At 42.4% G+C, this 25,510-nt stretch overlaps 1 protein-coding gene across 1 annotated transcript in view; it reads right to left on the reverse strand.

Moving 5' to 3' along the window:
• Positions 1 to 8,697: 8,697 nt before the first annotated feature.
• Positions 8,698 to 25,510, reverse strand: part of ANKRA2 (ankyrin repeat family A member 2) — a 29,768-nt gene continuing 12,955 nt past the window's right edge. The window contains exons 7-9 of the mRNA XM_077462515.1: positions 21,493 to 21,559; positions 16,120 to 16,200; positions 8,698 to 14,352 (exon numbers count right to left, since the gene is read on the reverse strand). Of these exons, the coding sequence (XP_077318641.1) occupies positions 14,297 to 14,352; positions 16,120 to 16,200; positions 21,493 to 21,559 (204 nt within the window). The 3' untranslated portion in view covers positions 8,698 to 14,296. The remainder of the gene's footprint in view (positions 14,353 to 16,119; positions 16,201 to 21,492; positions 21,560 to 25,510) is intronic.

Below are 25,510 nucleotides of genomic sequence, written 5' to 3' on the forward strand. Positions count from 1 at the left end.
AGTCCATTTAACAATGTTTCCCATGGAACACAATCTGTAGCGCAACTCTGCAAAAAGCAAAAAAAAAAAAATAGGATTTTTAAAAAACAGCTTACCTGTAAAATCCTTTTCTTTGATGTACATCGGGGACACAGAGCAGTAGTAATGACTACGTGGTTATATCGGCATATCAGGTGCTGAACACTGGCACGCCCCTTAAGGTGTGAACTTCCCCCCATATAACCCCTCCCACTACTGGGAGTGCTCAGTTTTGTAGCCAAGCAATCAAAGTGTAGAAGAAGAAGGGAGGGACCACTGTGTCCCCTGATGTACATCAAAGAAAAGGATTTTACAGGTAAGCGGTTTTAAAAATCCTATTTTCTTTTCTTACATCAGGGGACACAGAGCCATAGTAATAACTACGTGGGATGTCCCATAGCAATGGCCACTGAAAGGGGGGGGGGGACACAACAAAAAAGGAAGTCAAAGGAAGTACAGTACGCTGCGCCCAAAGGCAGAATCCTCCTGACCCTTAACATCGATTTGATAAAATCTGGTAAATGTATGAACTGAAGACCATGTTGTGGCTTTACAGATCTGAGCCGCAGAGGCCTGATGATGCACCGCCCAAGAGGTACTAATCGCCCTGGTTGAGTGTGCCTTATGAAAAGGAGGAATCTTCCTCTTTAAACCATAAGCCTGCACAATAACTTGACAAATCCACTTGGAAATAGTGGATCTAGACGCTGCCTATCCTCTCCTTAGACCATCCGGCAGAATAAACAAAATATCTGTCTTACGAACTTGAGCGGTTGCCTTTAAATACACTCTGACCACTCTTACTACATCAAGGGAATGTAGCAACCTCTCTTCCCTAGATTGAGGCTCTGGGAAGAATGAAGAAAGAACAATATCCTGGTTTAAAGCGGGATTCCGCTCTTTTTTTCTTCTTTTCTTACCTGTCTCACTGGTGGGCGAGTGCTACCTTCGATTGGCATCCACGTCCGGCGTTTATTTGACCCCCGGCGCGACGAATCTTTTCCTCAGGATGACTTATAAAAACCTGCCCTGGCGTTTTCCATTTTAACTGTGGGCGTCTGAAGCCCACAGGCATTTACTTCCTGGTATATGATGACGTCTGGCTCCCAGCATGCTCCGCTCCATCTTGCACATGCTCAGTGAGAGCAGTGACAAGGAAAGAAAAACTTTCATTGTCCCCCATGGATTCTTGGGAAATTTCCCAGGGACCATTGCGAGGACGATAGCCACGCCTACTCCCACGGGAGGACAACCAGGAAGTCAGCTGAAACATCAGAAATAAAAGGTAAGTAAATAATATTTTTTTTTTTCAGGGTTCGTTTAGGTAAGTATGCTATCTGTTTATTTTAATAACATGAACTTTCATTTTTAGGTACCAAACCACTTTAAGTGAAAACCTGTCACTACCTTTGGCAGGAATTCAGGATGAGGGCGTAAAACCACCTTATCCTTATGCATAATCAGATATGGCTCCTTACAAGATAGAGCAGCTAGCAGAAGAAACTGGAACCAGAAAGACTATCTTTCTAGTCAACAGAACCAAGGGAATTTCCCATAAGGGTTCAAAGGGCTGCTTTTGAAAAAGCTGACAGGACCAAAAATTCAAATCCCAGGGATTTAGAGGTGTCCTGATCGGAGGACTGAACCATGTTACCCCCTGCACAAAGCTATGCACTAAAGAGTGGGAAGCTAAAGGCCGCTGAAAGAATATTGACAAAGCCGAGATCTGGCCCTTGTTGGTATTCAAGGCCAGATTCATCTCTAATCCCATCTGTAGGAAATCAAGAATTCTACCTATAACATATTTCCTGGGGTGCCAACCCCTGGATCCGCACCAGGCAACATATGCCTTCCAGACGCTATAGTAAATGATCCTGGAAGCTGGCTTCCTGGCATTAATCAAGGTGGATATAACTGAAGGAGACAACCAACAATCCCTTAGGATGTGGGTCTCAATAGCCAGACCATAAAATTTAGCGTCTGTAAGGTAGGATGGAATACCAGACCCTGCAAGAGCAGGTCCGGCCATAATGGCAGAGTCCAGGGAACTCCTACTGCCATCTTTATAATCTCTGCGAACCAAGGCCTTCTGGGCCACAAGAATCACCTCCTTTTGTTCCTGCCTGATCCTGCAAAGAAGACGCGGAAGTAGCAGAACTGGAGCAAATGCATAGATCAGAGAAAACTGATCCCATGGGAAGACTAATGCGTCTGTTCCTCAAGCTAGAGGATCCCTTGTCCTTGACACAAAGTTGTCGACTTTGTTGTTGAATCTGGACGCGAACAGGTCCACGTCCGGAGTACCCCATCTCTGACATATCGCAAGGAAGATGTCGGGGTGAAGAGACCACTCTGCTGGAAACAACTGTTGGCGGCTCAAATAGTCCATCTGCCAATTCTCTATCCCGGGAATGAAAATTGCCGAAAGGCAAGGGATGTTGTGTTCTGCCCAAGACAGAACCTAATTCACCTCTCTCTGGGCTGCATGACTCCTCATGCCCCCCTGGTGACTGATGTAAGCCACAGCCGTGGCATTGTCGGACTGAATCCTGACAGGACAGCCCTTCAGTCTTACCGTCCAGGCTCTGAGAGCCAGACGAATTGCCCGAATCTCCAAAATTTTGATAGGCAAGGTCCTTTCCAACCTGGACCGCTTTCCCTGGACAGAATCCTCTTCCAGGACTGCTCCCCAGCCTAAAAGACTGGCATCCGTATGACCTTCCTTTTTGAAGGTTGCTGGATATCAGCCAGAAATTTAGGCTCTGACGTACGTCGGGAGCAAGTTGAATTGGAAAATCTAAGGCCTGAACCTTTTTGTTCCAGGCTGACAGGATTGCGCTTTGTAGCAATCTTGAATGAAACTGTGCATAAGGGACGGCCTCGAAGGAGGCCACCATCTTCCCCAACAATCTCATGTACAACCGAATGGAAGGCTTTTTCTTTGCCTTGATGAGATGGATTAGGTCTACAATGGAACGGATTCTCTTTGGAGGTAGAAATACCTTTCCCTGCCTGGTATCTATGATTAGTCCCAGGTACTGTACTCTCCTTGAAGGCTTTTTCTAGGTTGAGAACCCAGCCTAGAGATTCCAGGTAGTTTACAGTAGTCACCAGACCATGGTCTAACCCATAAACCGAATGATCTACTAAAAGTAGATCGTCCAAGTAGGCTAGGACCATTATGCCCTGAGCCCTTAATCTGGCTAAGGCAGGAGCCAGAATCTTTGAGAATACTCGAGGGGCTGTGGCTAGACCGAATGGTAGAGCCACAAACTGAAAATGACTGTTTTCTACTTCGAAGCGTAGAAACTTCTGGTGAGCAGGAAATATTGGCACATGAAGATAGGCGTCCTTGATATCGATTGAGGCCAAAAATTCCCCTCCTTGGAGGATGGCTACTACCGACCAGATTGACTCCATGCGGAAGGATCGGATGCTCAAGTGCTGATTTAGATGTCGGAGATCTAAAATAGGTCTTACTTCCCCGTTTGGTTTCGGGACTGTGAAAAGGTTTGAATAAAAATCTGTGCCATGTTCCTCTAAGGGAACTTCTGATCTGACTGCCTTGGCTAGCAGATGGTCCAGTGCTAGAAGGACAGCCTTCTTTTCTGGGTCTTTGGGAACACTTGACTTTAGAAACCGCGGAGACGGCAAAACTCGGAACTCTAGTTTGTAACCTAGAGAAACCGAAGAAGCCACCCACTTGTCCGGACATTGCTCCTGCCAGATCTTTGAAAATTGCAGGAGCCTTCCTCCCACCCGAGCAAGCGGGAGCGCCTCTTCATAAGGAGGCTTTAGTACTCTACTTGGCGGGCTTCTTTCCCCAAGATCTTTTCTGACCTTGGTGCTGTCCCTGGGGTTTTCCCCTTGAACCTGGCGGATGAGGCCGTCGAGACTGCCTAGAGGCTGATGTCCCTGATACAGGAGAAGATGCCCGCTTAAAAGGGAAATGTCTAAATTTCTTCTTTACTGGCAACAGAGAGCTTTTGCAATTGGAAATCCTCTGTAGGTATTTATCCAAATCTACTCCAAATAGCCATTCACCATGAAAAGGGAAACTGGTTAGAAGCTTCTTGCACGGTGCTTCGGCTGACCAACTGTCATGGAGATCCTGCCAGAAATCTGCACCCCAGGCCCTCTGGCTCGCGATCGCATGCCCCTGTTGGCGCCGAACAGGCTATTTAAGCCTGTCTGTCATAGACGGTCCCCGCTGTCTGCTCTACAGCGTTGTGTGCCCAAGAACCTGATCTGAAGTACTTACCCATGATTTAGACCCGGCTTGTCTGTGACCTACCTGTTATCTGCCTGCACCCACCCCGGCCTGTCTGACTACTCTCCTGCCTGTTCCCTTGTACCTCGCTTCCAGCCTGATACCTGACCCGGCCTGTTTTACGATCCAGTCTGCCGAGCTGATTCAGTTTGCCGAGCTGTTCCAGTTTGCCGAGCTGTTCCAGTTTGCCGAGCTGTTCCAGTTTGCCGAGCTGTTCCAGTCTGCCTAGCTGATCCTGTCGGCCAAGCTGTTCCTGTCGGCCAAGCTGTTCCTGTCTGTGGAGCTGACCAAGTCTGTTCATCCCTTCCAGTCTATTGATCCTGCCAGGCACCCATGCCCCTCCTTACTCCTGTGTTTCCTGTTACCTTACCAGGGAACCGGTAGTGGGAGCCGTAAGGGAGGCCCTCCTCTGCAATTCAGGCTCAAAACCATTAGGTACGTGACACCAACTCTTAAGCCAAAGAATTCTGCGAGAATGCACCAGTCCCAACATCAGACGTGAGATCTGAATGGACGCATCTCTCATAGCATCTACTGTAAAACACAGTGCATATGCTAAATCATATGCTGATCTTGTTCAAAATGTAAAAATGTAAGCATCTCCTCAAATTGTTCCTTAATGCCCTGGGATACACCCATTGCGGCCAGAACCGGCTGCACTGCTGAACCTGCTAAAGCCATCTGGTTCTTAGAAAGGTGCTCCAGCTTCTTATCGGCTGAATCCTGTAACATGAGCGCATTATCGACCAGACATGTGAGGTTTTTATTTACAGAGGTAATCGCAGCATCCACCGATAGCATCATTGCATCAACCAATAGCTTACAGTTTGGAGAATCTCTTAGGAGGATAAAACGGTTTATCCGGATGTTCCCACTCTGCATACATAAGCTTTCCTAGCCATGCATGGATAGGAAAGGCATCCCCAGCCAGAGGAGGTTTTAATGATCCTAACTTAGAGATGGGATCATCAGAAGTCTGCGCTGCAGGTAGCAAAAAATTTGAACGAACCAACTTAGTGAGAGCGTGCACAAGCAAGCTCTCTTGCAGGGATACTCCTTCCGTGTTAGGATCCTCAGAAGAGGATAAGCTAGTATCTTCCAAATCTCTAGGAAGATCTGCCTGATCCCCGGCATCCTGAACCTCCAGAGGAGGATCTTGAGCACTTGATGGGGATCCACTGCGTTTAACCCCGCTCTGAAGGGATAAAATTGCATCAATGCGATAACAAAAACTTGCCACCGCCCTCATCTATAGCTGGTTATCGCAGTAAGCGACATTGGAAGGCTAAAACAGGTAACAGCAATGTCTGGGGAATGCCCAGGTAAAATCCAAAGCCTACTTACCACCAGCTCACAGACAACCAAATTAACCTAACAGTATGCGTTAAAAACAGGGGTTTAGTCCGCACGCATTTGCAAACGCATGCGAGAGCCACAGAGGCATGCCACGGCACCCTGGTATCTGTGGTCCTAACACTATAAGTGTCCCCGCAGTGGAGGCACATGTATTCTGATGGATAGATGAGAGCAGGTGGACTGAAGGGGAGCCACCCCTCCTTAAAGTTCCAGGAGCACACCAAACACCCAGCGAGAGCACAATGACAGCAAAGGTGTTGGTGCACTGTTGGACCAATACAAACACACACGTGATAACAAAAACTTGCCCTCATCAATAGCTGGCTATCGCAGTAAGCGTAATTTGGAAGGCTAAAACAGGTAACAACAATGTCTGGGGAATGCCCAGGAAAAAACCAAAGCCTACTTACCACCAGCTCGCAGACAACCAAATTAACCTAACAGTATGCGTTAAAAACAGGGATAAATCGCATCAAGCTTCTTCTCTAAACCAGCGATGGTAGAGGACAACACTTCACGTGTAACATACTCAGAGGCTGAAGTGGCTTGAGTGACTGCAATAATAGCTTCCCCTAATGGCTCAATCTGACTGACCGCAACACTCTCAGAGGAGGAATACATTCTTTTGGACAGGGTTTTAGTTTGTTGTGACCCCTTAGAACCCTTAGAGGAGCTCCTGGCCCCCTTGCCATTCATAGCTTACAGTACAAAGCAGAGGCACTACCAGCAAAAGAATGTAACACCTGCTAGGCTATAGTACAGTACAATAACTGCTATTAATCCTAGCTATACAGTACACTGTTGTCAAAAGGGGAATGCCTGTGTCACCAAACCTGACCAGCAACCACTCTGCTCTGTCACTCCACCGCCAGGCAGCAGCTTCTTATGTACAGCTTAAAATACTTCCTCCACATGTGGCCGGCGTCTGACGCCGTTTAGCCACGCCCCCCACGCAAAAACGTCCCCCCCCTTCCTCTTTCAAACAGGGAAGTGAATCTCCCGGCATCATGGCGGGCGGCGGCGGAGAGGGTAAATCCTCTGCTTGCTGAGCGGCCACGACTTGCCCAAAAAAAACCTTTAAAGAAAAAGATAGGCAGCTGGCTGGCATACAAAAAGAATTGCCAATCTGGGGGCCCAGGAAGTGATCAGACCACCCTTCATACCTGAGGGTCTAAGCTGGCTTGAACGGAGAGGAGAGTGGAGCTTCTGCTGTTTCCAGCGTCAGAATGGTGAGTGCTCAATACAGCCTCCATTGGTGACACATAGACATGACATGACAACACAATACATGGAAGGAGAGATTCCTGAGAAAATCTCCCCTACCTTTCCTCGCAGCAGGGTTTTTCAGAGATAAAAAAACCCCAATCTTCGCCCTTTATGGTAGGCACCGAGACCTTAAAAGGAAACCTTCAGGAACCAGGAAACACTCAGGTTATCCCACAATCCTGGACCTGTGAGAAGACCCTGCCAGTAAACTTTTATTGGCTTTACTACCAAAAAGTTCTGGATCCCAGGACCCAGCTCTTAAAGCATTCACAAGCAAAACCTCGTGTCTTCGGATGACGAGGCCCGGGTACCATTCATTTAGTCCATTACGGAGACATCAGAACAGATCCGGTCAGGATGTCTGGCTTTCAAAGGATTAGTGCCCATGGAGCTCAGTACACACATCCTTACACGTGCCCAACACCTTAGACGCTGGCATGAAAACTGAGTACTCCCACTAGTGGGAGGGGTTATATGGGGGAAGTTCACGCCTTAAGAGACGTGCCAGTGTCCAGCACCTGATACGCCGATATAATCACGTAGTAATTACTACGGCCCTGATGTAAGAAAAGAAAAATGCATAGGTGTGAATCCAGCCTTATAGACCATTAAAACTAGAAATATACACATAGATAACATGTTTGGGTAATACAAGTGCAGTTTATTTAGGCTTGTAAACATACACACAGAGTAGTAGGTCATATACATTATATATATATATATATATATATATATATATTGTATACACACACCAAATTATAAAGCAGTCATATATACACTAAACCGACAATGAATTGATCTTGTTCTGCTTGTACCAAAGCAGTGTACAGAACACCAAAGCAGTGTACAGAATGCATTTGCAGAGCTTTTGGTAAGCTTTTGTTGAAGCCTTTTAGGACTTGTTCAAACTAGTGATGGGGGCGGTAAAACCCTGTGGTTGTGCTGCGCTTTTACTGATCCCCCAATAACTACCCACTTTAGCTACAAAAGGTAGGGGTGTACACATGCCTTGCTTTGTGGCCATGGCAGGAATTTTACCCTCTGTCGCTTTCAGGCGAATGGGGCCACTCTGTAAGGTTGCACTGATGCAGCTTTCAAGGGGTTAGAGCTGATGAGGAGGCACAAAAGCACAGTTTACTAGGAATTGCTCAGGTTAAAGCTGCTAGCAATCATTCCCAGGGAGGAAGTGGGAAATGGGAATGACTTGCCACCGGGGTGCTCTTTCAGTGGATACATGGAGACTTATCCAGAGTGAGAATAGAGAGAAGTGTGTGCGCGCGCACGCACGCACGCACACACACACAAAGTGGAGAGGGAATAAGAGGAAGAGGAGAGGAAATAAGAAAAAAAAAAAAATATCAGCAAAAGATTTTAAGGCATATCAAAAGCATTTGAAATAACTTATAAAAATGTAAATTTTAAAATCATTTTAAACTTCAATTTGGGAATGTGAAGGACAGTTCTTAATGTGAATGCTGACTGTCATTTTAAACAAGCTGCCAGCAGGCTTCAGTAAGCTCCAGCCCAACTTGAAGCTTGTTGAAAGCCTGCTGAAGCCTGCTAGCAGCTTATTGAAAGCATACCTTGCTCTAAAATGCAAGGTCATCATAGGTGTTGACGAAAAACTGTATACCCTTTATTCCATTTAGAAGTAGCTTAGAAGTAGCTTGAAAAAGTACACAAGCTTCTTTTGAGCTACATGCATCAAGTATTTTTCACTCCAATAGGCTTGAATGGGAATGCCTGTAAAAAATGTTTCCATTGGCCACAAATAATTACACAAAAAAGTTTAATTAGAGTTTAAAAAATAATAATATCTGAATCTTTGAGTTGGAGTATTATGGATAGATGATATTTATTATGAATAGCAGAGCGAGGCACAGGAGGGCAGGGCTCAGGCTTGACCAGGAAGCATTGAATAATTACTGTGATCCATTCAATCTTGTCCAACATCAGCATTGGAAGCATGATGACATCACCTCTGTAGTCTCAAGGGCTACAAAAGAGTCTAAATGGCTCGGCTCCCACAGGAAATAGCTGTGCGATGATTATTGTCGCATAGACAAAAATATAACAAAATAGAATGTGGCCTGGTGCACCCAGTGATGTGCCTCCATCCCTTCATAACATATCCATTAAACCAATTTATTTTTCCTGGCACTTTAAATGAGACACAGCACACACGACCAATGAATAACTAGTTTCCAACATTTTTGTTTAATAAATATTGCATACAAAAAAAAGCATAAAATGGTAACAAGCTGAATTTGTACTGAATCCATATTATTGCATTTTATACATAATTTAATGCTTAATTATGTATGAAATTCTATAATATGGATTCACTACAAAATCAGCTTGTTACCATTTTATCCTTTTTTGTATGCAATATATATTCACTTATTAAACAATGTTGCAAACTATGTATTCATAGATTGTATGTGCTGTGTCTCATTTAAAGTCCCAGGACAAATAAATTGGTTGTATACAGAGAAAAATAAGAAGCAAGGAACAGTTACGTTCTTTATAGGCCAACTACGTTTGTTCACACTAGTGGTTGAGTGGAGGCTGAACCACATTTTGCCCCCCCCCCCCCCCTTAGCCGCAGAGGCAGTGGCCAAATGAGTACACATGCCATGGCCACAATGCTTTGCTTTATGGCGGCGGCAGGAATTATACTATCTGCAGATTACAGCAGGCGTAGTGCCTGCCAAGCATGACCCAATCAAGTAAATGGGGCCGCTTTACAAGCACCCCACAGTGCAGCAGTGCAGGGCGATACAATTCCTGTCACATGCTCACCAAAGAGCATGAGCATCTAATCAGAACATGGAATGCTCTTCAGAGATCAAAGCATGTGTGAACCACCCCTAAGTCGCTGGTGACATCAGAGCACAATGCACTAAAGGAAATAAATTAAGCAGGTTTTTACTTAAGCATTTTTTTTTTTTTTTTGGAGTTATTCTTTAAAGGCTTGAACAAACTTACTTGCCAAAAGCTTTTAAAGAGCTTGCTGTATACACTGCTCTTGTACAAGCTGAAGCTCATGGGAACAAAACCCAAGGAGAAAGCATGTGGGGGGATATAAAAAAAAAAAAAATGTACATTGCACAGAAATATTTCCCATATTTAATTGGCTTACTAAATATGTACTATTCACTTACCACATTAACACATTCAGGCTTCAAAAAAAGTGCATTTCTAGAATTCTAACATATTCAAGTAACCCCTGTGCAAAATCCAAATAAATAATATAATAAATGAATTATTTACATCAATTGCAAAAATTCAAAACAAACAAGATAAATACTCCCAGGGAAAATCTACCCAATTGTGATCTCTGCTTTAGAAGGAAGTCATTAGAACGAAAGTGCAGAGGATGTCATTGCTGACCTGTTCATGAAATTCTGGAGATGCACTCTCTAGTCTTACTTTACTAATCACTAGTTTGCTGACCCAGAACAAGCAATTGTCCTGACACAACACTGGCTGGAATTGGGCTTAAAGGAAAGATAAGGATTATGGCTCTGGAGCCTTCATCTTAAAGAAAAATGAAGCAATAGGAATTCCCATATTTCTATCCTGACACAAGTGGTAAGTGGTATTCCTGGATCTGATGAGCTGTCAGTATTACTGCCTCTTCTTTTGTATGGAGAGAGTGAGGACGAGGGAGAAAAGTGTAAAATCTAACAGTTAATGCAAGCCAATTCAATTAGAAAGTGTATTTATGGTTAAAGTGTAAAATCATACATTCATTTTTACATTGCATTTCAATTATTTCTAGCCTACTCCTTTTAAGCCAGGCAAAGAAGGTTCGAATCTGTTCAGCAGGAACTGGCCGAGATTCAAACTATGTATGGGCAGGCTGAATGTATCCAAGTTGATTGATCGAACAACTTCGGTACAAGCAGCCTGCCAGATTTTAAATGTGATTATCACTAGTGGCCGTTATATCTGCTAGCAATAATCACTGTGTACTCCCTGCAGGGACGGCTTGCTCTGCCTATGGCCGGCCTTATTATAAGCAATCATGAGGATTGTAAATTGACTTTGTGAAGATCCCCACAGAGTTACCTTGAATTCCGTGACACATTCACTATACCCTGTGAGTATGCGCTGCGGTATCATAGAATTCACAGAGCCTGCCTTCTGACCTAAAGAGGTGCTGCGAGGAGGAGTTTCAGGAGGCAGAGTCAGCAGCCTGCAGCCAGATTAATAGGAGTAGGCTAGAAATAACTGAAATTCAATCTACAAATGAAAACATGACTTTACATTTTTACCATATATACAATTTAAGGAAAAACTTGACCACTGCAGAGGAAACCCCCCTCTTCCTGTTAAGGAGCACCATGTCATAGGCAATGAAACCTATTATGATTCATAATAAGGCAAAAAATTACAAGGTTTGGGTGAACTTAAAGATGAACTCTATTCAGATATAAAAGCCACATATGTATTCATTATCAATAATTTTTATTTTATTTTTTTAATGCTAACAGTGTAATAACCTGACTTTGGTTGGGTATCAGCATCTTGCAATCACCTTTGCAGCAGAACTCAGAGCGGAAAACAGCAGTACAAGGAGCCAATCACTTGTGCTGCAGTGCAATGAGCAGGCTGATAGCAGATGAAAGCAGAGTGATGGAGAGATGAGCGCATCGTCATGCTGCTTCACCTTTTAATGTCCACTTATAGGATGGGGAAAGATAGGATTTGTAAGCGTTACTAAACTGCAATAGAGAAAAATCAAGTCTCCTGCTAGACAGGACTATACTGAGTGACAGATGAGTGAATATTAGAACTTAAAGCGGACCTCCACCCTGAAGTGGAAGTTCCGCTCATCTGACCCCTCCCCCCTCTGGTGCCACAATTGGCACCTTTCAGGGGGGAGGGGGTGCAGATACCTGGATAATCCAGGTAACTGCACCCACTTCCGGGACAAGCTAGCCGCAGATGCCCTGCCCCTCTGTTGTGTTCTGGGAAACACACAGTTCCCAGGACACAGCGGGGACCAGTGGAGACGCGCAGCGCGACTTGCGCAGGCGCAGAAGGGAACCGGGCAGTGAAGCCGCAATGTTTGACTTCCTGATTCCCTGACAGAGGATGGCGGTGGGGACAGCGGAGAGACAAGCGATCGCTCGTCATCTGCCGCCGACATCGCTGGACCCTGGGACAGGTAAGTGTCCATTTATTAAAAGTCAGCAGCTGCAATATTTGTAGCTGCTGGCTTTTAATATTTTTTTTAAAGGTGCAGCTCCTCTTTAATGGACAGAAATACAAATCTTTAAGTTGGTGAAACAGCTCTCATATATGTATTTCATGCTTATGTTTAGCCGTTTGCCTGGACTACAGCTTTGACCTTTAAAATGTATAAAAACCTTTCAACGTTTTAGGTCACAATCAGACACAATTAGTTTCTGTTTAAGAAATGACAGAGGGAGAATTTAGTCAACTCCATGAGTCTGGAGTTGCAATCCACCCAAAACAAATACATCTGATGTTTAGGTCACAAAAAGCAATTCTCTGGAAGTTTTAGAGACATGCACAGTTTCCTGTGCTACTTCTTTTACTTCCTACAACTCGGTAAGAGCAGTTTTAGTTGTCATGCCGTCTTATTTTATAAAAGTGAAAGATCCAGGACAATAAGATTACCATTTAATGCTTGTGGGAGAACTCGTTTGGTGATTCAATCTCGCAGCATCTACTCAATGCAGAAGTATATTTATAATTTACTGACCGATAGAAGTGATAGCACACAGAGCCGATTTGTGCATATAACAAACTACCTATATCTTGATCTACGGATCCTTTTGACATGGGTTTTTCACTGAAAGTAACCTTTGATGTTTTGTCATAATATACGCGATTCGATGACAAAATATTGCGAAAGGTTCATTTTAAAATGGTCTTTAGCTGGTAGTTACTCCACATGGAAAGGATAACTGTATTGTTAATTAACATAAATACATTAATGTAAATGTAATTCTGCACCTTGTTTGCGTACCAACATTGCTTACAGGGTTGGTTCAGTGTTTATATCCTCTGTCACATCAGATATTAACATGACCAGACAGTCCACTCAAAAAGAAAGTGGAGGTGGGGTACAGCTTGTGTCATGCTGACTCTTATTCACAATTAGAAGAATACAAACCCCACTAAATCAACAGTCAATCTCCATGTGGGTGCTCATTCTCTCCGATGGTGTATGGAAAACCAGCCCTGCACCAACCCCATATTGCTTGGTCAGTGTTTGAAAGACTTTGCTGATAGGTGTTGTGATGGTACTGGATTAGGTTTAGAGTTTTTTTACAGTAACATTTTCATTGCTTCAGGCTTGCTGTGGTTACAGCCATCCATTCAATATGAATGTACTCATTAACAATAGGACTACATGTGTGATGACTGAAATATCAATGTGCTGAATGCATTAGAATGCACATATGGGAAACATGAAATGCCCACTGTATAAGCATTCCTGCAGCCTTATAACCCTTATTGTCTTTAGATATATGGAGAACATTTTTTACAACTGATGAGAGTAGACACTAGCAAAAATACTTCATGAAATGTCACATTTAAATAAAAGGTAAAGTGTAATTCAAGTCAAATACTAACTACATTTAAACTGGCTTCCACCTACATTCTAAGCCCTACTCTAATTATCCTGTAAAGGAAAGATGTCTATACTTAGGCAGGCCATACACGGTTCAAATCTCGGCCGGTTCAGCACAAACATGTATAGGCAGGCTGAATGTACCAAGTTCATTGATCGATCAACTTGGATACAACCAGCATGCCGGGTTTTACCTACGATTATCACTAGCGGTTGCTATAGCTACTAGCAATAATCACTGTCTTCTCCCGGCGGGAACGGCTTCCCTTGCCCTCCCCCGCCCCCCTGCTGGAAGAAGACAATGGCCCAACAGGAGAGATTCCCACATCAAAACAGTCTGTGTTGATGGAGGAATCAAGCAAATTTACAGGTTGCAGGAAATAAATTTTGTGTATGGCCGGCCTTACTTATTTTGAGGGTGCTCCAGTCTGGTCACATGATCTCTCTAGTGGCCAGCTTCAGTGAAGAGGAGAGATCACCAACAGCTGCAGAGCCTGAGCAATGACATCACCTATAGATTTACTATGGGGCATCTATTGTCGGCTGTCCCTCCTCTATACTGAAGCTGCCGCTGGGAGCCAATCATATGACCAGACTAGAGAAGCTTCAGAATATGCAAGTACAGACATCTTTCCTTTGCAGGGTAGTTAGAACAGGCTTAGAATGGGGGATGGAAACTGGTATAGGTATAGTAAGTAAATGACTGGAATGCTACTTTAAACAAATATAACAGTACTGAAGAAAACAAACAAAATGTTAGGTACAATGGTCCATTATTCCTTAATACTTTGGAGAAGCTGAAGGAGATGATTCTCAATGACCTGCTGAACTGGAAGAATAAAATGGAGAGAAAGACAAAGTATTAGGACATTTGTAGCATTTTATTGTGTATGTTAGAAAAAAGCAAAATTATTGGGTAATAAAATGAAAAGTAAATATATAAAAGTCCACCTCTGTTAAAGTTTTTTGCTGTCTATGTCCTTTTCAGGGACAGCTCACCTCCTGTCCCAGCAATCAAACAAGAAGTCATATCTCTTAAATAGGGACTCCAAAAAAAACCTGGCTAATTATTATGCTGATCGACTGGAGTGCTGGCTCATTAAAAAAAACCTGACAGAGGTTCTTACCATACCATTATGTAAAAAAAAAAATGTATTATTACTGTCTATGACCAATATTGGAAAGATATTGCACACTTTCTGTCCTGGTAACGAGAAAGTGAGGGTAAATCTCCCCAATGGCTAGAGAAATAGCAATTAGAACCCTTTCTCCATTCTAACTAAAACAATTTAATATGTTTTTGCTCACACTGTCATTTAAAATTTCCAAACAGCTGGTTAGGTTCTAGAGTCTTTTTCTTTTACCATTTTTGCCACATGTAGTCCTGTAGTAGACTACATGTGGCAAATTTACTTTACTTACTCTACTTTACTGACTACTAAAAAACATGCTGAAGCTCGAATTGGTCATAATGACTTATCCCTGTTCTAGCCTGTGGAACAGAACGTGAGGGACCCATAACCCCCATCTACCAAAAAAAAAAAAAAAAAATTGTTGTCCTGACAGAGAGATTTCCTCGCATTTTCTGTTCAGTGGCACCATTTAGGAGGAGAGAAGAAGGGGAAGTCTTCAAAGGCCTTTATCACACTGGTAATTTTGTAGCAGTTGATGACAGCAAATCCTTGTGCACAAATAATGTCTCTTTAAGCAATATTGAGCCAGTCGCCTTGCCTATGCAGGGCAAAGTGACCTAGGTGTACCTCCAAAGGACCATCCATTCTTCTTATACTGACCTTACCTGTGCTCTCTTGCAGCTCCTTGCTCTTCTGCACTCTGAGAATAGTCAGCACTTTCAGATATATGGAAGCATGTGACCTGCTCCCCTATAATGATTCCCAAGCCTAGCAGCCCATCACTAGGCCAGAATGCTGTCATGTGATGGGGAGTAATGTCAAAATTCACTTGGCTCACTGACACAGGCAATTTCACCGTCAGCTGCAAAGGATCAAAGAACTGCAAAGGGAGTGCAGGCAAGGCAAGTACATGTGGGATGGGGATGTCCTGCACAAGGAAGGTAACAGTTGGGTGGATTTACTAAAACTGGAGAGTGCAAAAGCTGGTGCAGCTCTGCATAGAAACAATCAGCTTCCAGGTTTTATTGTCAAAGCTTAGCTAAACAAGCTGAAGTAAGAAGCCAATTGGCTACCATGCAATGCTGCACCAGAGTTTGCACTCTCCAGTTTTAGTAAATCAACCCCATAGCCTCTGAGCCAATGACATGACTGATGCTAATGCTTTATAGGAAAACAAGAGCCAGAAAAGTACTGAACTATGGCCCAAGACAAAACTACAATATTAACAGATATTTAACAAAATGTATATAGCCCTGCCCTCTTGGGATATTTATAGCATTTTTTTTTATTGACTCTGAGTGTGACGCTATACATTTTCGCAATATTTACATGTTTAGATATTGTCAACATAATGCCTGATGCCTTGCTGCATGTGGTAGGAAATATAATCACTATTAAGTACACATTTTGGATGGAGTTGGGCATGAACCTAGGGCACTGTTTGCTGTAAGTACACAACTTACCACTCCTGTGGCCAAGAGCTACAGACAAGTCCATTGAGTTGTATCCAGAGTCTGTCTCAATGGTTGGATCTGCTCCATTTTCTGCCAAATACAAGTCATCGTTACATTACACCATCATAAAGAACCACTCTTATTTAGTCAAACATGCTTTTCTAGCAAGGTATTTACTTTATGTGTTTGCATAATCTGAGTCATAAATATTACACAAGTGATTCAAGGAACCAGATCAGGACAAGTATACGGCCTTAGTCACTTAGCCCAAAGCTTCCAACTGCCATTATCTTTTTTTATGGGCAACTTAATTTTCACCTGGTATGCAAAAAAAAAAACTCAGGTCAGTGATATAAATAATGGAACAGCTCACCAGTCCATCAACCATTTGGGAAACTGTCCCAATTCATGTTGCTTGTTCCTGGTAATTTAGAGAACACATGAAGCATGGCCAATAATAAGATATGTGCGCTTGAAATATATTGCTTTGCAATGGGGAGGAAAGAAATCAGATTTCAACCTCCTCCCAGTATAAACCTTCAATCCATTTTCATGCATTTTTTAACCCTTTCATGACCAGAGATTATTGAAGCTTAGATGCCCAGACCAAATATAGCTGTGCCAGTTACCTGGTCTATAAGTCTATCAGGCATTGTGCATACAGGCCTTATAGAGGTGTATTGCAGATGCTAATTGGCTAAGGGATAAGTTTTGTTTTCTAAAACTGTCTTCCCATACAATATACAGACAAAGCAGCAAATACAATTTCGCTGTAATTGTTAGAATACAGAAAGAATTCCCTGTAAGCCAGTCTAGCACTTTCTTGCCCTCCTGCCAAACTATGTGCCCACCTTACTGAAAAAATGCCTAGTTCTGAACGATGTAAACACTATGCCACACCCATTAAGGCTGGCTGTTAAGGAAGCCCTTATACAGATACCAGCATCCATGTTCTTTTGTTTGTAAAAGCCAAATTCCACCTAAAATAAATAAATCTTAGGCAGTCAATAGTGGATTTTTTTTTTACCAGGGACTTAAGAGGCAGCTCTTCCCTCACCACTCTGCAGTAGCTGCTCCCATCAGGGAGGGGGACATCTTAGAGAGGCCCTCTAACCTATTATCTATGGTGTCTTTAAAGACCAGGACCTCATCAACTGGGACTGTCAGGGTCTTATTTAAATAAGAAATAGCTAGGTCGACAGCCCGAGAGTCCCATTTGTTGTAGAATTCCTCCTCCATGGCGTGATGGTAAGCAAAACTTTTCAGAAATTAAAACACTTTCTCTGGATGAGCCCAAACTGCATACATCAGGCTGCACTGTAAAGGAAAATTTGGCAGCTGCCAGGACCCAAAACAACAAGTGACATTCAGGGAGAAGGATTCTGGCGGAAGTAACTAAAGGGTAGTGCATACGACATCCGCCAGGAAGCCTACTGTGGCCTTCTGTGTGTTAGACAACCCTGGACCTTGATATTCCTACTAGGAAAGGAGAGTCCCATGTGTTCCAAGTGAGTAAGGACCCCTGAAAGCTGATCATGCAGTGCAAATATGGCTGCAGAAAATTCTTAACTTTGATACAAAGGAAATGGAGGCTTGTGCCTCTGTGGCAGTGGCAATACAAGATATGCAAAGGCATTGGAGCTGCACAATTCTGGCTAAAATGAGAATCACAATTTTTTTTTGCTTAGAAGATAGATCATAATTCTTGTGGCGTAACATCATCTTTCACATTAAAATAAAAAAATTGGGCTAACCTTACCATTTAATTTTTTTTTTATTAATTGAAGTGTATTTTTTCCCCAAAACGCTGGGCAAATACAGGGTGACAAAATATTGCAGCAATTGAAATTTTATTCCCTAGGGTCTCTGCTAAAATATAAATATATATATATATATATATATATATATATATATATATATATATATATATATAATGTTTGGGGGTTCCAAGTAATTTTCTAGAAAAAAATATTGATTTTAACCCTTTCATGACTAAGCCTATTTTTGGAATTTGGTGTTTACAAGTTAAAATCCATATTTTTTGCTAGAAAATTACTTGGAACCCCCAAACATTATATATATTTTTTTAGCAGAGGCTCTAGAGAATAAAACGGCGATTGTTGCAATATTTTATGTCACACGGTATTTGCGCAGTGGTGTTTTAAACGCAACTTTTTGGGAAAAGGGACACTTTCATGAATAAAAAAAAAAAAAAAAAAAAAAAAAAAACAGTAAAATTAGCCCAATTTTTTTGCGAAATGTGAAAGATAATGTTACGCCGAGTAAATAGATACCAAACATGTCACACTTTATAATTGCGCGCACTTGTAGATTGACGACAAAGTACGGTACCTAAAAATCTCAATAGGCGACGCTTTAAAAATTTTTTACGGTTACCAGGTTAGCGTTACAGAGGAGGTCTACTGCTAGAATTATTGCTCTCGCTCTGACGATCGCGGCGATACCTCACATGTGTGATTTGAACACCGTTTACATACGCGGGCGCGACTTCCGTATGCGTTTTCTTTGCTTCGCGAGCTCGCGGGGACGGCGGGCGCTTTGAAAAATTTTTTTTTGATTTTTTTATTTATTTTATTTATTTTTAAATGACTAAATTGTTTAAAAAAATAAATAAAAAATTTGATCACTTTTATTGCTGTCACAAGGAATGTAAACATCCCTTGTGACAGTAATAGGTAGTGACAGGTACTCTTTATGGAGGGATCGGGGGTCTAAAAGACCCCCCACCCCTCCTTTACACTTCAATGTATTCAGATCGCCGAAAACAGCGATTCTGAATACCGGATATTTTTTTAAAACCGGCGCCATTGGCAGCCGAGTAAACGGGAAGTGACGTCATGACGTCGCTTCCGTGTTTACGATGAGGAGACTGGAACGAAGCAGATTACGGCTTCGTTCCAGTTCCTCCCCAGCAGCCAGAGCCGACGGATCTCTAATCGGTGCTCCCGATCGAGCGGGAGCACCGGTAACAGCGGCGAGAGGCGGCGGGAGGGGGGGGGACGTCCCCTCCCGCTCCTCCGGCATAACAGCCGAGCGGCTTTTAGCCGCATCGGTTGTTATGCCTGGATAGCCAATCGCCTGCTGTAAAAAACGGTACCGGGATGATGCCTGCAGGTGCGGGCATCATCCCGGTATAACCCCCGGAAGCCGAGTACGCAGATGTGCGTACGCTCGGCGGGAAAAGGTTAACTAAAGAAACAAGTGTCAGAAAAAGATTTTGACTTTAAGAGGTTAAACTTCCTGCATTTACAGGTTGTTAAAAACTTGGCAGACTGCCTGGATTTTTTCTTTACACACAGTTTACCCCTTTGATCTAAGAAGGAAGAGTTAGTTTCAATGTTTTAAGTTAAAAACTTGGCAGACTGCCCGAATGTTTTCTTTTGACAGCTAAGTGAGCAGCTAAGTCTCTCCACTTGTTATATGAAAGAATCGGCAAACTCTGCAATAGAGATTGTCAGGGGGGTTGAATCGAGATCACAATTTTTTGTGCAGCTCAAAAAGGCATTCAAAGCTAATAAGACCCTTTGGGGGGCCATTACACACTGAATTTTGTCAGGGATCCTCCCCACTTAATAGAGAGATTTGGGAGCCCACCACATAGTCTATCCCCTGCCTCTCTGCCTGCACAAGGCCATGGCTTGCTGAAGTTAGTTTGCGTGATGTGGCTGGGTATCCCCATGCTGTGTAGGTTAGGTGCTGCAAGACACATGTACTTCACCAATGGATCGAGAGACAAATGCAATGACATAACATGACATCAGACACGCGCATTGTCCTTTTACCACCCTGCCACTGCTGTAGGTTGCCACAGTGTACACCACCGAGAAATTGACCTGACACAGGGAACCCAGTCAGGGGAACTGCCAAATTGCTCCACTATAACAAAAACACATTCACCAGTTCATAGCTGCAGGGCCAGTACACCCAATCTTCACTCATCACGATGGGCGTGCCCCTCAGGGATTTGACTCCCCTCTATGAGGATCAATAGTCACAAAAAAAAAGTTATACTCTACACTGGAGATCACTGCCTGCAGGGTCCAGCTTCAACTGGCAGATATTACAAGCCACCCCTGGTCTTTTAGGTATGGTCTGAATACAGTTTCCCTTGGCCTGGTTCGACTGATCTAGAGTCCACCTTTGCCCCATCAGGGGTGTAAGGAACAGGCCCAGATATATTGAAACAAAGTACATGAGAGAGATTTTTAGAGAGAGAGATACAGGGAGGCACCTCGGGACACTAACACAAAAATGAGGCTTAGCTAAGCTGGGAAGGGTTCTGCCTGGGCATTCCTGCCTTTTTTGGCCAGTGTCTATTCACCTGAAGGTGGTGGCATAAGCCAAGTAGTCACAATTATAAGGTCCTCTGGTCCTATCATGTTCAATAAAAAGAAATAAAAATAATGCCAATTCTGCACATGGCTTAACCACATGCCGACTGGGCCATAGCTGAAAGACGGCTACAGCGTGGTCGGCTTATTCTGGGTGGACATCCTCACAGATTCCCCCCCTGGGGCACGCACCCGGGAACATCCGTGACCGGACCCAACACATCACAGATCGCAGTAAACGGCATGCGATAGTGGCCGTTTACCATGCGATTGCTCTGTCAAATGATGAAGCGATCACTTGTAAACCAACCGGCATCACGTCATGTCGCCGGTTCCTCCCTCCTCTCTCTGTACCAATCAGTACAGCGAGAGGGGGAGAGATGGCAGTAGCGCTGTGTGCTGGATGTGTAGTGCCCACAGTGCTGCTCAGTGACAATACTGTGGAACACTGTGCAATACTCTGCAATAAATTTTAACAGAAACAAAAATTTTTTTTTTTTTTTTTTTTTTTTTTTTACAGAATTTTAAGTCTTTTTTGATTTATAGTGCAATAAATAAAAAACCCAATGGTGATTAAATAGCAGAAAAAGAAAGCTCTATTTGTGTGAAAAAAGGACAAACATTTCATATGGGTACAGTGTTGCATGACTGAGTAATTGCCACTCAAAGTGTGAGAGCAGCGAAAGCTGAAAATTGGTATGGTTAGGAAGAGGGTTTAAGTGCCCAGTGGTCAAGTGGTTAAAGTGCATGTAAACTCTAACAGCATTGTTCCATGCTATCTGGACTAACACCACACACACACACACACACACACACACACACACACACACACACACACAGTATATATTATGGAGAAGAAAGGAAGGCATTAGGAGGTCCCAAAAGATACCTTAGGACAGGAAACAAGTTAAATGGCAGAATTATCAGGATAAATAAAAAGGAGGAAAAAAAGAAAAGTAATGCATGTAATGTTCTTGGATTTCAGTGGTTCAGTATTTCACTAGTTGTAAGGATTATTTCCTCAACTCACCTAACAGGATCTTCACACATTTCACGTGATTCCCATGTACAGCATACAGCAGTGGTGTTCCTCCATTCTACAGATACGAAAGCACAAGAAATATGGTTAGAGCAGCGTCTTCAAGAAAGCAGACTTGAGTAGAAGTAGCTTATTTCATCAAGAAGGAGTGATGAGGCTTACAACATAAGATTCTGCAAGCTGGTTTAGTTATATTAGGCCTGAGAAAAACAATTCCAGACCAGCTACTGGCTGCTATGTTTATATTGACCAGATTTAAAAGCATTTGTTAGGAGCATCCATAAGGCGAGGTGGTAGAGGGATATGTAAAAGTAGCTGAAGTGGTATATGGGGTAAGAGACAGAAAAGAAAGATGGAAGAGAAAAAGTAGAAGAATAAGGGAAGAGGAAAAAAAAAAAAAAAAAAGAAAAGAAGAGAAGTGTGAGTGGGGATAGGAAATTAAAATAAAAGGAAGGAGCCTTTGTTAGGGAACATTTAAGGTCTAACAGTTAAGTGTTTATATGGTCAATGACAAACAGTCACAGTTTGTGGTAATAAGTGGTGTCCCAAATTTGAATTGTGGTTAGTTTTATTTTTATTTTTATAAACCATACATGCATGTAGGACTTCAGTTCATCAAATGGGGTGGAGTTCTTTTTCAGGCCTTTGAAATTGCTTGCTTCGCTACGGTCATATATTTTAGGTTTAACAATATTAGGTATTTTCTAGTACCGTGCTCAGAGTTCAATAACTGTAATGCACTGAAGATTTAAAAAAAGTATCTCCTAGATATAAGGTTATATAGGGTGGTGAGGGCAGGGGTGGAGATGCAGGGCCAACATAGACAGCAATAAGGCACTAGAAGAAGAGGAAAGGGCTATGATGTGAAAGGAGGGTGGGGGCTGTGCTAGAAAATTTACTTTCCCTGGGTTAATCAAATGAATTAGTAAAAATTAAAAGGCTTGTTTGTAAGTGAATAAATGTATATGGAAAGTAAAATCGCAGCAAGCAAGCATTTAATATACTTGATTTTTCTGTGTTTTTACCTGTAATTTTTTTAAAGTTGGTGACAGGGCTTTACAGCATGGATTGTGAATGGGTTAGTCAACAGTAATTACATACCAGAGTTGCTAGTGCCATTCTTATCTACTCAATTCAGCATTCCCTGGGTATAATTTGTATTCTACAGCAGTCATATTTATTTGTCCACAAACTGCTGGGACAGAGCTTGAAATCTAGCAGATCAATACTTTTCACAAACCACTTTTGATGCATGTAGCTGACACAATGGGCATTGTCAGCATAAACCTTGGAGGAGGTAAAAACAGGTAAACTAAATTTGGGAATGTCAGTTGTCAATGATGAGGTATACCAAAGAAAGTCTTATGTCAAAGAAAAACATTGGCTAAATGCAATTAAAGCATAAGCACAAACCCCCAGCTCCTTTTTCCATCTGCACTGGTCCTGCCCACAGATACAGGCTTATTGGTGAATAATAACCCTTTTACATGATGTCATGAGTTTCCCAGTAAAACTAGACCCTCGGTGATGCCTGCTGGTTCCTCCCAAGTCTTTAGAAATAAAAAAAGTTTATCTGCCCACCTTAGAAGCTGATAGTTAACATGTGGATCCAAACTGCATTGCCTACCTTTCAACAACAGAAAGTGGAATTTTTTTTTACAACACTCCCATATAAGAAACTGATCTATGACCACAGAAAATGTGGGGTATGTAGTAGAGCTGCACGATTCTGGCTAAAATGAGAATCACATTTTTTTTGCTTAGAAGATAGATCATGATTCTTGTGGCGTAAGATCTTTCACATTAAAACAAAAAAAAAAAAAACTGGGCTAACTTTACTGTTTCTTTTTTTTTTTTTTATTCATCGAAGTGTATTTTTTCCCAAAGAATTGTGTTTTTGTAGCAATTTTCAATTTTCTAGCAAAAAATATTGATTTTAACTTAAGAAACAAGTGTCAGAAAAAGATTTAGAATTTAAGTGGTTAAACTTCCTGCATTTACACATTGTTAAAAAACTTGGCAGTCTGCCTGGATTTTTTTCTTTAAACACAGAAGTGAAGAGTTAGGCCGCGTACACACGGGCGGATTGTCTGCCCAACTAAGTTCGTCAGACAATCCGACAGACAGTCCGTTCAACTTTTGAATGAACGGATTTGACCACACACGATGAACAGACAGTCCGCTGAAAGCTTGCGCGATGACGTGTACAGCACGTACGACGGGACTAGAAAAACGTCCAATACACTGCAATGCAACCTTCGGCCGTGTAAATCCTTTCTGAGCATGCGCCATACTTAGTCCGTCCAACTTGCCTACACACGAGCGGACTGTCCGCTGAAACCAAGCTTGGACGGACAAAACCAAGTTTGGACGGACAAAATTACGGAAATTCCGAAAGACTAAGTCCGTCAGACTGTCCGCTGAAAAAGTCCGCTGAAGCCCACACATGAGCGGATTGTCCGCTGAAACACGGTTCAGCGGACTAAGTTGGGAAGACAATCCGCCCGTGTGTACGCGGCCTTAGTTACAATGTTGCAAGTTAAAAACTTGGCAGACTGCCTGGATGCTTTCTTTTGACAGTTGAGTGAGTAAGTCTCCCCATTTGTTATATGACAGAATCAGCAAAATCTGCAGAGATGATCAGGGCGGTTGAATCGAGATCACAATTTTTTTAACCATGAATTGTGCAGCTCTAGTAGCTCTAGCAGACAGAATCTTTTACTTCTTGTCCATTATTAGCAATTCCTACTTGATTTTGAAATGTGGCTCATATGTGCTTACATCTGATGTACTCAATCGGCAGTACCATATATTTTTTTGTGATCTGTTATGTTTTACTACTAAGCTCCAAAATATCCCTGTATTTGAGAGGGCACACAAGATCTGGTTTAGGTTTTCATAGTTTCTAAACCAATTATACACTTTACTGATATGGGCTTTGCTGTAATTATTATGCACTTATTCCTGTGAGCAGTCTGTAATCAGGTCTCTTACTTTATTGGTGTTAAAAAAAAAATGTAATAAGTTGCCAATTGTCTATGTAATACATATATTTTCTGTGCATGCTATACTGCAGAAACTCTTCTTATTGAATCCTTTGGCTGAGTAGGTGTGTGTGTGTCTCTAACAGCATTGATGTTTATTACTTAATGACCATTTAAATAAAATAAATAAAAAATAAATAAACTTTTGGATTTAAAAAAAATATGGCAGCCCCCACTGGATAAATTAGTGTGCATATTTTAATTGATTTGGAGGTTAAATAAATTGTAAAGCTCTATGTTTTCCATGGATGACTAGAAAACTACTGGAAAAAAAGTAGCGGTGGAGGGAAAATATTGATTTCTAGGAAATTACAGTATACTACTAAGTTAGATAAAAAGGAAAATTCCTGAGGATGACGCAACAACCTGAAGTGATAAAGAATACAAATAGAAGTTCTTCTCTGCAGCCATCACTGTGCTCACTGGGTACATTATCTCCCTTCGAATCCTGGTGTGTGAGGCCCTTAGACTCTAGACATTTGCTATCCTACATGTACAAGTTGGTGCTTGGGGCGCATTCACAGACAACCCCTTACTTTTTCAAAGAATGGGAGAGAGAGAGTTGGGAATTTTCTCCTTCACAAATCCAGAAAATTGTTCACCTGGCCCATGTTTCCTTCATCAGTACTCGCACCCAGTTGTTGGCGTGGCTGCACCCAGCGCCGTACATTGAGATTGTCCAAAGATTAGGACTTTCTGGAATTTAATAATTACTTGGATTCAGAAAACATCCATTATGGCCAATTAAGTGTACACCCCTTCAGTTCCTCTTCCATGATGTTAGGTCTTCGGTTAGGCAATACAAAAAAAAAAAGGGGTAACTCCAAATTTGTTGAATGCTAATGCCTGCTCCCAAGATAATGGAAAAAGGGCACTTTTCGAACACTAACTGAATGGAAGCAAGAAGTAAACAACATCATGGAGGCTTAACGCTGGGCGCTCACTATTCAGGACCAGCTGGACCG

This window comes from Lithobates pipiens, unplaced genomic scaffold, assembly GCF_037356315.1.
Source record: "Lithobates pipiens isolate NorthernLeopardFrog02 unplaced genomic scaffold, aLitPip1_a1.2 Scaffold_3, whole genome shotgun sequence".
Taxonomy (NCBI): Eukaryota; Metazoa; Chordata; class Amphibia; order Anura; family Ranidae; genus Lithobates; species Lithobates pipiens.